The 13,721-nt window shown below is 33.1% G+C and overlaps 2 protein-coding genes and 1 long non-coding RNA gene across 3 annotated transcripts; 1 reads left to right on the top strand and 2 right to left on the bottom strand.

Moving 5' to 3' along the window:
* Positions 1-4,442: 4,442 nt before the first annotated feature.
* On the bottom strand, positions 4,443-6,596 carry LOC131182365 (uncharacterized). Its single transcript, XR_009150712.1, has 2 exons — positions 5,862-6,596; positions 4,443-5,069 (listed from the first exon to the last, which is right to left on the bottom strand). It is a non-coding gene; the product is annotated as an uncharacterized LOC131182365 (long non-coding RNA).
* A 525-nt stretch (positions 6,597-7,121) lies between these two features.
* LOC110645713 (KIN17-like protein) lies at positions 7,122-10,345 on the bottom strand. Its single transcript, XM_021798942.2, has 2 exons — positions 8,947-10,345; positions 7,122-7,717 (listed from the first exon to the last, which is right to left on the bottom strand). Exons 1-2 carry the CDS (start codon positions 10,143-10,145, stop codon positions 7,714-7,716), a joined length of 1,203 nt encoding a protein of 400 aa, XP_021654634.2. The 5' UTR covers positions 10,146-10,345; the 3' UTR covers positions 7,122-7,713.
* Positions 10,346-11,733: 1,388 nt separating this feature from the next.
* Positions 11,734-12,510, top strand: LOC110645709 (uncharacterized). The gene has a single exon (XM_021798938.2). The coding sequence runs from the start codon at positions 11,734-11,736 to the stop codon at positions 12,508-12,510; it is 777 nt and encodes a 258-aa protein (XP_021654630.2).
* The last annotated feature ends 1,211 nt before the right edge of the window (positions 12,511-13,721 follow it).

The raw sequence follows: 13,721 nt of genomic DNA, 5'->3' as shown, positions 1-13,721 counted from the left end.
TACTTGTAAGGCTAGAAGTTTAAATTTTATAGTTAGCTTTATTGAAAGGCTTTACCTAAATACCATTATCAACCTGAACGTGAATTAATTCTATCTGTATATAGGAGTGAGGATAAGCCAACCCAACATGCACTCAGACTACTCAGTCAAGCCCATTAGGTTAATTCAACTTGCTTTCATGAAACCCATTTGAGAATTCATTGGAGAGAACGATATGCGATTGCATCTCCACATATGCTTCTTCTCCTGTTTTGTTTTAAGCCTTTTGCAAATCCACGTAGAAACGAGGACCAGGACAGCTACAAAAGCAAATTTGTTTACATCCAGCAGGTTCAGACTAGTTAAGCCTGCCCAAGGTTTGGTTTGAGCCCAGAACCAGCTTCAACTGGCCAGTTTGGTCCAATTTTTCATCGAAAATAACTACTTTCATATATATATATATATATATATATATATATATATATATATAACTCAACTAAACTAAACCTTTATTCAAAAAATTTAGGGTCGATTATATGAATTCATTTTCTCCACTCTAATCGATTTTGGGTTAAATTCTTAGAAATATGCAATGCTTCTAGATCATGTTGTACTACTCTCCTCCAAGTCAATTTACCCCCTTTTTTTTTTCTCTTCTCTAACCTAATGTGCTCTACTTGTCTCACTAAAGTCTTCGTATATCTACGCTTCACATGATCAAACCAACTCAATCTCCCTTCTCTCAACTTATCTTCAATTGGCACCACTCATACCTTTTCTCTAATACTCTCATTACGGACTTTATCTAGTCTAGTATAGCCACTCATCCACCTTAATATTCTCATCTATGCAACTCTTATTTTAGATGCATACGACTCTTTCAGTGCCCAACACTCGCTACTATATAACATAGCTGTACAGTAAAATTTTCTTTTCAACTTATTGGGAATCTTGCGATCACATAAAACTCTTGTGGCACGTCTTCACTTCAACCATCCGGCTTTAATCCTATGACTAACATCCTCCTCACATCCTCCATCTACTTGAAGGACTGAGTCTAGATATTTAAAGTGATTACTTTGGGACAGTACCACTGAGTCTAGATATTTAAAGTGATTACTTTGGGACAGTACCACTCCATTCAAACTAACTCCTTCCCTATCACCAGTTTGGCCTTCACTGAACTTGCAATACATGTATTCTGTCTTCGTTCTACTTGACTTAAAACCCTTTAACTCTAGAGTACTTCTCCAAAGCTCTAACTTTCTATTGACTCCTTCTCGTGTCTCATCTATCAAAACAATATCATCCGCAAACATCATGCACTAAGGAATATTCTCTTATATATGTTTAGTCAATTCATCTAAAACTAATGTAAAAAGGTAAGGGCTTATGGCTGATTCTTGGTGTAATCCAATTGAGATCGGAAAATCTCTTGTGTCCCCTCTCACTGTGCGCACAATAGTAGTTGCTTCTTCATACATATCTTTCAACACTTGTATGTACCTAATAGATACTCTCTTTTGTTCTAACACATTCCATAAGACATATCTTGGCTATCATAAGCCCTCTCAAAATCAATAAAAACTATGTGTAGATCTTTCTTCACATCTCTATATTTCTCCATCAAACTTCTAATGAGAAAGAGCGCTTTCATAGTTGAACGACCGGGTATGAAACCAAATTGATTGAGAGAGATAGAAGTATCATGACGTAGTTGATGCTCCACAACTCTCTCCCACAACTTCATAGTATGGCTCATGAGTTTAATTCCCTTATAGTTTGAGCAACTCTGTATGTCTCCCTTATTTTTAAAAATAGGTAATAAAATACTCCTCCTCCATTCATCAGGCATTTTCTTTGATTTTAGAATCTTATTAAATAATTTAGTTAATCATGTCACTCCCATATCTCCCAAACACTTCCACACTTCAATTGGTATTTCATCGGGTCCACAGGCTTTATCCACTTTCATTCTTTTAAGTGCTTCCTTTACTTCTAAAGATCTAATCTTTCTAGTATAATTCACATTCTTTTCTATTATTCTATAGTCTATATTCACGCTATTACCATTTTGACAATTATTAAAGAGATCATTAAAATAATTTCTCCATCTTTCTTTAATGTCCTCATCTTTCACTAATATTTTTCATTCTTTATCCTTAATGTACCTAACTTGATTGAGATCTTGACATTTCCTTTCTCTCCTCATTACTAATCTATAAATATCTTTCTCCCCTTCTTTAGTTTCAATTTTCTCATATAACTTTTCAAAAGCCTGTGCTTTTGCTTGACTAACTGCATTTTTTGCCTCTTTCTTTGCTATCTTGTATTGTTCATATGCCTCATTATTATCATATTTAGGTAATTTCTTATACCATTCCCTTTTTCTCTTCACTGCCTTTTGTACTTCCTCATTTCACCACCATCTCTCTTTTGAGGGTAGTCCATGTCCTTTACACTCTTCAAGTACTTTTCTAGCTACTTCTCTAATCTTTAATGCCATTTGTATTTACATATCATTGGCCTCCATATCCAGCTTCCATACTTCGAACTCGAGAAGCTCATTTTTAAACTTCACTTGCTTTACTCATTTGAACTCCCACCACTTTGTTCGAGCTATACTATTTCTTCTGACCTTATTTGAATTGTTTCTAAACTTGACATCCAAGACCACCAACCAATGTTGACTTGTTAAAGCCTCTCCTGAAATGACCTTGCAATCCTTGCATAGAGCTCTATTTGTCTTCCTGGTTAAGAGGAAGTCGATTTAGCTTCTATGTTGCCCACTTTTGAAAGTCACTAAATGTGACTCTTTTTATAAAGTAGGTATTTGCTAGTATTAGGTCGTATGCCATAGCAAAATTCAGAATGCTTTTTCCCTCATTATTTGGACTACCAAAACCAAAACCTCCATGAACATTCTCATAACCTTGTCTATCACTTCCTACATGTCCATTCAAATCTCCACCAATGAAAATATTCTCTTCATTCGGTATGCTTTGCATGAAATCATCCATATCTTCCTAAAACCTTTGTTTACTCTCACTGTGTAGTCTTATTTGTGAGGCATAAGCACTAACTACATTTATTGTTTCTCCTTTTAATACTAGTTTTATTAGTATAATTCTATCTCCTACTCTTTTCACAGCTATTACTGCGTCTTTCAATGTCCTGTCTATGATTATGCCCACTCTGTTCTTGTTTCTTTCCTTTTCGGTAAACCATAATTTGTACCCTGAATTACCCATTTAATTACCCATTTTCTTACTTTTCTCTCCTACCTATTTAGTCTCATGTATGCAAGCAATATTCACCCTTCTCCTTTCCAATGTATCCACAACCTCCATTAATTTTCCTGTAAGTGATCCAACTTTCCAAGTACCAACCCTGATCCTCTTCCTATCCTGTTCATTCCTAATTGGTCTCCTTCTATAATATCTTCTATTATTTTCTATGTCTACCTTGTGTTCTGTTCCACTATATGTTCTACTATCTGTCCTATGAACTAACTTCTTTACCCACACCCGTCCATAATGTGGTAATCCTTCCTCACTTAACACCACACCTGGGCACCGACATGGCGAGTCGCTTTCGGTGAACGCCCTACAACCTTGCATATTTCTCACTACTCCCGGATTCCGATCTAGCGCGTCGTAAGTAGAGGACATATATATATATATTATTTTAGAAAATATTTTTTTATTATTTAATTATAATTTTAAATTAATAATATATATTTATATAATATATATATAAATATTTTCAGTAAATGACTTACTTTTTTTAAAAACAGCAAGTTATTTAAAATAACTTAATTTTTCTTTTAAAAAACATTTTCCATTGATTATTTAATAAGCCTTCCAAACGCTTAAAAATATAAAATATATTTTTTTTAAAAAAATATTTTCTGCAATTCTAAATTATATATTTAATCAAAATCAGAGAGAACTAGAACTGAAATTGGAGGACCCTACTGTGATCCTGGTCCCCTAAAACCAACCAATTGAAACCAGCCCAGACCATACCAACGGTCAAGCCTAAAGCTCGCTCATGAAGACAACATTTTAATACACACAAATATACTTCCAAGGCTACAATTCTTTCTTTTTAAAAAAAAAAAAAAAAAAAAAACCCTCAAATCTCAATTATATATATATTAAAAAATATTTTTAACAAAACAAATGATTTCCGTTTCATTTAGTGCACCCTCAAATCTAAATCAAGACTACCAATTATAAGCACTACCACTATTCACAAATGCAGCCTATCCAAAAAGGAAGAAAAAAAGGACAGATCAAAACCACTGTCAAATATAATATGAAGACTTCTCACCCTAACATAGCATAGCAACTTGTTATTAGAGATTTACTCAACATGAGAACGCAAAATAATAGTTCATTAAGTCAGAGTTGGAAAAGGGGGGAAAAATCAAATCATGCGAGGCTTTAACAATGACTAGATAATGGAAGGATGAGCAATAATTGACAACTAAATTTGCTGATAATATAAATTCACATCTGTAAATCAGTTGCAATCCAACTTATGATAACTACTGCCAGAATTGCCCATTCATATTCCCTCTAATCCAAGTCAATATGATTCTTCCAAGTTGATCATAAAGACACCATGATTCTCAATAACATAATGTGAGACCTATGGAACTTATATTTTATGGTCTTGATAACTTTCCAAACCAACAATGCCAACCTCTGGTAGCGGCTATCAAAATGTTCATTTAGTCTAATACAAGTTAGAATCAATGCAACAAAGGCTTGCAAGTTAAAAAGCAATGCATATTGAATGCACGATTTGGCTAACCGAAATGCACATGTTGTATGCAAAATCTGTTGTGCATGTGACACCATCCAGGACCACCAGTACCGCTGCTCCTGGTATAGCCAAGGAAGTGTCTGTGCTTCAGGGCCGTCTAAGAATGTGCACATCAAAGCAACTGAAAACTACATATAAGCCATAAAATCTATTCATTTGGTAACAATGTATTGCATGTATTTTTCTTACCTCCGATTCCAAAAGAATCATTCTACAAATTGTGAAGCTAAGTAATAATCAAGAAGCTATTGCAGCAGCTGCATCCAATTAATGAAGAAGAAAAAATAATTCCTATGGTAAGTAAACCAGCAAACATTTCATTGGCAACAAATTTAGCACATACTCTTTTTAGCTAACATAGATATGCCTATAACATAACTCTTAGAAGATATCACTTTGGCTTAAGGGTTGAGGGTGTTTGCAAGATGACCATCAAATGCTAATTCTTAAAAGGTATGACAAAAAAAAAACTCAATCAAATTTGACTTATTCATAACCAAGGCACACAGAGAACTGAATGAGCAACAATAGCAAACTTCAAAAGTTCCTAGTACATAAACAGCAGCTTTTATTTGGACTTCAAGTGGTTTATGATCTAGAATCTTGAGTGCAGAGCAGTAATTGGAGCAAATTTGACTTATTCATAACCAAGGCACACAGTGAACTGAATAAGCAACAATAGCAAACTTCAAAAGTTCCTAGTATATAACCAGCAGCTTTTATTTGGAATTCAAGTGGTTTATGATCTAGAATCTTGAGTGCAAAGCAGTAATTGGAGCAATAGGTTAAATCCTGACACAAAATTCATAGGGCAAATCCAAAAAGAAAACAAAATGAAAAGTTATATTATTGTGTCAAAGATTTCACACCTTATATACACTTATTTGCCAGTAATAAAGAGTAGTTTAGCCTCTGAGTCTGAAATCCATAAACAGTTGCAAATAGAGCAAAAAATTTAAACCATCTATGGAAGTGGCAACAAAATCACTTCGATCACATGGAATTAGAGATTTTATTTCTTAGGAAACCCAAACCAACAGATTACTAACCTTTACCAGACAAATATATAATAAACTTCTCTCATGAGTTCACGAGCTATTAATCACCAGTAGCAAATTTCAAAATGAATGCAGGTTACTAACTGTTATCAAAAAAAGAATTTGGAGAAGTAAAACAATGACCTGGACAGGGGCTTCAATAAAGAGTTTCGACAATAATTTAGAGTATGATAATGTTGGTTGTAAGTTACTTATGCTACTTGACCAATCTACAAAGAGTGACACTTAAACAAATGCCACCTAGCACTTTCAAATCAATAATTTTATACAATATTACTAAGCAATTTTACTGCATGTGATGCAGAATACACTCCTAAAGATTTTAGTAGTACTTATTTTAGGAAAAATATAGAAAATAAGAATTTTCGTTTTTTATGATTGTGTATTCTAAATAGATTATGTTCCTAATTAAATTGGGATTCTTCAATTCCTAATTATGATTGAATTAGGGTTCTCTAATCCTAATGAGATTGGGATTCCTAATCCTATAAATAAAACCTAGGTTTTTCATTGTTAACAGTTTTTGGTGATGACAATTTTATGAGATCAATAAACTTTGAGAATTAGTTCTCTTTTCTTCAAGGATCGGTCCTTGAAATTTTTTTCTTGTGCTTTTGATTCTGAATTTTCTTTGTTTTGTTCTTTGTTCCCTCTGTTCTACATCAGCATGCCTTATCAAATCTATGTAGCACGGAAATGGAACAAGAAAACGGACACGGGGAGACAACATTTTAAAAAATATAAGAAATAAAACGTGAGGGAAATGCATAAAAATATTAAAAAAAAAAGGAGTGTATATATATATATATATATATATATATATATATATATATATATATATATATATATATATATATCCAACAATAAATAAACTTGAAATCAACATTCAAATTCTCCAACAATAAATAGGCTCCAAATCAACATTCAAATTCAACCATATCAACTCAACTCAACTATGCCTTTATCCCAAAGATTTGGAATCGGCTATATGGATTCGCTTTTTCCAAAATTCAACCATATCAAAAAGAAAAAAAAATACATATTTACAAGTTTCATACTCACAAAAAAAAAATAAAATACAACACATTCAAATGTGAAAAAAGGAAAATATAATGAAATTTATGACATACTAATTAAAGCACATGACAATAGAATTGAATATATAACCATATAAATTATTACAATAACATTAAAAATTCAAATATAAATAAATTGAATTAAACAAATTATAGACAAATTACTACAAAAATATTAAATATATAACTATAGTTAAAAACAATAGAATTGAAGATTACATTTTTTTTTCCAAAAATTAAAAAAAAAATTACATATTATTTTTCTAAATCACAAACCAATGGTAGCATGAATAATAAATCAGTAAAATCACTGCCAAATTTGATTCAGCCAAACAAAACCCACAAAAGCCAACCATTGATTAAGAATTTAACCATCAAAACCCAATATACCAAAACCAACAAGAGGCAGAGCATGAAAAGAAAAGCTAAAGGATTACAGTACACACACTTGCGCCTTACGTTGCCACCGTCGCCACAAAGTAAATCGTCCTCCTCCCCCTCTTCTTCTTCTTCTTCTTCTTCTTCTTCTTCAGCACGATTCCCAGGCCAGGCGCAGCTTTGTTGCTTTTTTAACCTAGCTACCTTTTTTTTTTCAAAGAGACGTGTTTCTGGTATAGGCAACATGTGCTTGACTTCTTAAAATTGCAGAAACAGCCCTGCAATGTTTCCCAGCCGTGTCTGGCCATTTCTTCCAACACGGGGAAACGCCACGCCTTGCCGTTTCCGTGCATCACAGTGTCAAATAATTATGAGGCTGAATCTTTCAATTATCTATTTGAGTAGCAAGTTGTAAAAATAGAAAATAAAAAATAAAAAGAAGAAGCAAAGTTAGCAACTTTTCATGTAAATCTATCATGAGCACAATGAATTGTGGATATGAATTCTAATTTCATTGACATTCATTTTTACATTGATGATGTTGTGCTAAAGCACAGTAGAGGAAGAAAATTTATGTGGCACATGACAAATTAACATAATAAATTCTTGCATCTAACCCATGGAATCAAATGACAGTCGTTACATAATGTAACGACTGTTATTTACAGGTTTAGAAGGAGGCCGTTACACGTTAGGCTGTTATTTACGGGTTTATTTTGGTTTGCAGATTAACAGCCGTTACTGCCATTACGTAACGGTAACAGCTGTTAAATGACGGTAATGACCGTTGGCAGAATTGGTAGGCTGATGAGGATAGAAATCACATGATAAAATCAATTCAAAACAGTCCAAAAACCACCCAATTTTGTTCCAAACAGCAGAGAATAATTCAGAGAAATAATTGTCTCCCTCCTTTGTAGAAACTCACTTTTTCCCTTTCATCCATTCTCCACCTTCACAACTCATTTTCTCTTTCCTTGCAAACAAAAGATAGCAACCCCCTATTGGTGGTAATAAGGTTAGTTATTTACAACTCATTTTTGCCACCTTCACAACTCATTTTCTCTTTCCTTGCAAACAAAAGATAGCAACCCCCTATTGGTGGTAATAAGTTTAGTTATTTACAATTTACATAACTATTTTAGCTCTAAATTAGTTAATCCTAATGATGTCCAACAATGATAGATAATAATGTCTTTATTTGATGTATAAATGCTTAGTATATAATTGTCTATCTTAATTTTATTTATTTCTACCAATATCTACTTATTTTATGAACTCTAAAAATTTTTCAAAAAAATTTGCGTTGCGCTAGGCCTTTACTGTTGTATTACCATGGTTACAGGCCCATTTCCATTACCTGCGAATGTGACAGCGACTTAAAATCGTGATCTAACCTACAAAAGCTAAGGCGTATGAAAAGCTGGAACTCTTAAGAGGAGTTTCTCAATTCTTTTGTCCTTTTATAAACAATTTCAAGATTATCCATCAATAATGGAACGATACAACATGATCAAAGATGCATCCACCGATTCTAGAAAAAATTGCAAATCATAAGGAGCAAGCACAAAAGTTATAATATAATTCCTGGCAACAAAGTAAAACGTATCCATCAAACTCACTGAGCAAGTTTGCATATGTCCTCATACTCCACAGCCTTGAGCACTCTTCCATCATAAATCCCCTTATCTACCTGCACCTTGGCGCAAAACTTCTCTTTATCCACTCCTAACAACCTCGCCTTTGATCCCCTGTAGGCTCCATTAACTATTCTGACCAGACCCCCTATCTGTGGAATTACAGTCTCAAGCTCTTCCTGGTCAACTCTCAACACATGCTTACTCTCAAGCATCTCAATTTCCCCAACATACTTATCAATCACTTTCCTCACAACCCCTTTCTGCTTATAATAACCTTTCTCTGACAATGTCTTACTCATCACCTTAACAATTATCCCTTCACATAGCCAATAATCCTTCCGATTACTCCTCTCCTTTGCCTTCTCTTCCTCCCTCATCAACTCGTCCAATGCTGATTTCCCACTCTTACCCGTGTCAGCATTCTCTTTATTTTTTGCATTATTTCTTTCCTTCTCCTCAATTTCTTCAAATATCAATCGAGAAGAACTCTCTCCTTTTTCCTTACCAACACTACTTTTCGAACCAAAAGCAAAGCCAATCCTAACCCCACCCTCCAACTTCAATTCCTTAGCCGCAGGCTCCACCACTTCAGTACTCTCTTTCACGTCATCCCCATTTCCGACTTTTGTCAAAAATTGCTCAGCTTTCTCAATCTGCTTCTGGATTTCCCTCTCTTGCTTCTCCTCCTCAGCCATATCCGCTTTAATTCTCTTATTCTTCATCTTCTCCTTAAAAAGGGTCTCTGAATCTCTATCAATATAAGTGATAAACCACCCTTTCGGTGTCTCCTCAACCTTGCACTTCCCCGTCCGACCCAAGTACTTAACGAACTCCGTCAAAGTAGCCCACTGCGTGGAGTTCATATGAACGTGATGCCTATCATGGATATACTCATTGTAAACGACAGTAGCAGCCACCCGTGAGAAACGGTGGCTCCGCCTCATTAGGTCAAGGAAGCCGTTCTCGAACTCCTCAGAGTAGCCTTCGACGATTCGGTGAGGGTTTTGGCCGAAGATTTGCATCTGACGCTGGTGGCTCTCGCTCATACAGTGGCACTTGAAGCCGTTCTCGTCGCGGCACTGCTTCTGGCACATCTGGCAGTACCATCGGAGCTTCTGGAGACCTTTGGCTTTGATTCGATTGGCGATTGCTTTTGGGGTGAGAAAATCATTCTTGCCCATTTGAGATCAGAGATAAATAAAACTCGAAGACAGCAGTTAAGAAGGTTTTCAGAGATTTGCAGCGGCGATTTTGAATCGAATTGAAGAATTGAATCGATTTTTTTACTGGGAAAAGAAAAGGTAGAGAGCTTAGGGAGGGAGAGGAAGAGGAACTCTTTTTCTTTCCCGAAAAGAGGATTCCAATGTTTGATTTCAGATTAAATTATTAACGCTCCATTTTTTATATTTTAAAAAATAAATTAAAATTGCAAAAGTTTTGAATTCTTCATAATTTTCATATCATTAATAAAAATAATCATTCTTTAATATCTTTAAATACCAAAATGGTAGAGGTCCTTCTCTCTGCTTAGGGTATACTCATTTAGATTGTTCTTCAAGAATTTCACATCAATTATAATTATTTTTATATTTTAAAAAATAAATTAAAATTGCAAAAGTTTTGAATTCTTCATAATTTTCATATCATTAATAAAAATAATCATTCTTTAATATCTTTAAATACCAAAATGGTAGAGGTCCTTCTCTCTGCGTAGGGTATACTCATTTAGATTGTTCCTCAAGAATTTCACATTAATTATAATTATGTGTATTAAGTTACATGAAAATTCATAATTTTAAGATATGATTTATTTTTATCACTAATTTTAAGTATATGTATCTATTTTTACTTAATAAAAAAAATCTTTAAATAAATTACTATTTCATTTTAATTATGAATAAATTTATCCAAAAATTTTATTGATAACTTATTTTTTAATAAATTATTTTTTTAAATTTTCCTAACAAAAAAATATTTTTTTATTATTTAATTATAATATTAAATTAATAATATATATATATAAAAGATTGTTTACATTTTAATAAGATTATTAAAGTTTAAAAAATAAAAAATTAACTTTTTTTAAAAGTAATTTAATTTTTTTATTTAAAAAAATATTTTTTATTAATTAATTTTTTTAAATATATTAAATCTAAAAAATATATTTTAAAAAATTATTTTCCGTAAAGTAAACAGTGCATTAAATTGAGAAATTATTCAAGTAGAGAAGCAATAGGAATCTTTGTTTATTTATGATTTTTCATTCCAGCGTGGGCTTTCCGTGGAATTCTCTTTCCTTTTATTTAATTTCCTGTGAAATTTTCATTTTCAATGCAACTGCAAAGAAAGTTCTGCAAATTTTCTTTTTTTTTTTTCATTTTTTATATAAAAAAAAAAATCCCTTCCATAATAATACTAATAATAATAATAAACAATGGGATATACCAAGACACGCACAGACACATGTAATCCTGCTGCATGCAATGGTTAAATTCTGAGAAGTTTTGCCCTTAGTTCACGGCATCTAAGCTTAATGATTAATTCACGGCATCTAAGCTTAATGATTAAGAATGTTCCTGGTAGTTTCACAATCGACCAAAGGATTTGCTTCTATTGATTTTTTTCCTATAAATATGCTTCTAATGCAGATATTCTTCTTCTCAACGCACAGATTTTCTGAATTATTTCCTTCTATACCATATTACTCCTACAATTTCCCTTTTTCATCTGAAGTTTTTCATCGTATTCTGATCAAACCCAATTGACATCATGCTTACTACGAAGATACAACATCCCAGCCACCCACTACATCAGCTTAAACTAGAACGTTCATTGGTACCTTACATCTGCGATGGATGCAAAGAGCTAGGGTTTGAGACATGCTACCAGTGCCAGATATGCAACTTTCACTTGCACAAAGAATGTGCAATCCCTTCGTCTAGTTTCTATCATCGATTCTTCAAAGGATGTGAATTCAAATTCTATGAGGAATCTCCAAGACTGGGTGTTAGGGTTTGCGATGGATGCTGGAGAGATGTGAGAGGGTTCGTGTATCAATGCTCCCATAAGAAAGCATATGATTTGCAACCTCCTTGTGCAAAGCTCCCTAAGACTCTAGCTGGTGAAGGGGTGAAACTAGAGCTCAAAGAAAATATCAAATCCAAGTGCTTAAAATGCCAGAGTAGAAGCAATTCAAATAAAGGGCCAAAGGGTTGGTCTTACGTTTCTTCTTGTGGAAAGTACTGCTTTCATGTGGCTTGTGTAAAGGAAATGTTTTATGAGGCCTGGGAAATGGGTTACTTTGATCAGCAAAAAAGTGATCTTGACGCCAACACTAGTGGGTTGGCAGTGGCATTGCAGAGGACAGTTCCTAGTACGCTCAGCTCTAGTACAGAGATAGTGCAGCAAAGTGGAGGGAAAGCCAAGCATTACTGGAACATGGTAGCATCGGTTCTTAGGCTCATCCTCTTTGCTATTTTTGGAGATCCAATCACCGCGTTTACAACTCTTATTGTTGCTCTTATTCAATCTCTGGCTACAAATTAATTGATTTATTTTTTTATATGGAATATGTAAATTTATGATAGACGTGCTAATTTATTTATTTATTTTGGATTGTGGGAGCATAAATGAGCTAGGGAGAGAGTATTGGTTGTAATTTTCTTTTTAGAAGAAATTGTATTGTAATGTCGTAATTATTAAATTAAAGCTAATTATTTATTTGTTTATTTTGAATTGGGGGAGCATAAATGAGCTAGGGAGAGAGTATTGTGTTGTAATTTTCTTTTTGAGAATAAATTGTATTGTAATTTTGTAATTATTAAATTAAAGCAAAATTTTCTTATTAATAATATTAGATAATAAGTTGAGTTGGTATGAAAATGAGTTTAACAATATTATATTTGAGATTTATATTGAAATATGTGTAGAATAAATAATATATATATATATATATATATATATATATATATATATATATATAATGCACAAATTCATATATAAAAATTTAACGATTGATAAATTAATTCTTATATGAGTCCGAATTCTCCATACTTATATTCATGTGAAAAAATCAATGCCAATTATTAAATTAATCATTAACATACGGTCATCTGTTTCATGCATCATCTATAAACAATTAATACACAAGAAAAAAAATTTTATTATTAGCAGGACTATATATATATATATGAGAGTCTAGTGCACGACTTTTTCCTAGTAACATTTCATAAATCTAGTGCACGACTTTGACGGACAAGAAACTATGAGAGTCTCAATTGGTACTATCATTTATGGCACTTCCCATAATAGTACCACTATGTTAGGATATTAATGCCTGGAAGAAATGAGTCATCACCCGAGTAATAACTATAATAAATTCGTAAGAAGGAATGTGAATTAACAATTTATCCTCCATTATCCTTCTTTTACCATGAACCCAATAATTTAGGTTTAGGATAGTGGGTACAAAAGAGGAAATGTGTTAAACACTCTTTTCGCTTGGACTTACCTTAGAATAAGGGTCAGCCTCTACTAATAATTCCTCAAGTCTATCTCTGATGCAAATTTCTCAAGTCTATCTTATTGTTTCATTTATTAAATTCCTTAACACACATTTATGCAAGCTAAATTTACAAGCGAATATTGTTGATGTAGCGCATAAAAAAGTAAGCACACACACATTTCCTAATCATGCCAAGTTTCTAAACTTATGTGATGTTTGCTTATGTGATGTTGGATTTGGATCTTTATTAGAC

Source organism: Hevea brasiliensis, chromosome 8 (assembly GCF_030052815.1).
Source record: "Hevea brasiliensis isolate MT/VB/25A 57/8 chromosome 8, ASM3005281v1, whole genome shotgun sequence".
NCBI classification, from domain to species: domain Eukaryota; kingdom Viridiplantae; phylum Streptophyta; class Magnoliopsida; order Malpighiales; family Euphorbiaceae; genus Hevea; species Hevea brasiliensis.
The sequence above is the reverse complement of the archived record's forward strand: the minus strand, read 5'-3'. Positions and strand labels throughout refer to the sequence as shown.

Bases quoted from the DNA above. Each gene is read 5' to 3' on its own strand.
- LOC110645713 (XM_021798942.2), bottom strand. From the start codon at position 10,145: ATGGGCAAGAATGATTTTCTCACCCCAAAAGCAATCGCCAATCGAATC.
- LOC110645709 (XM_021798938.2), top strand. From the start codon at position 11,734: ATGCTTACTACGAAGATACAACATCCCAGCCACCCACTACATCAGCTT.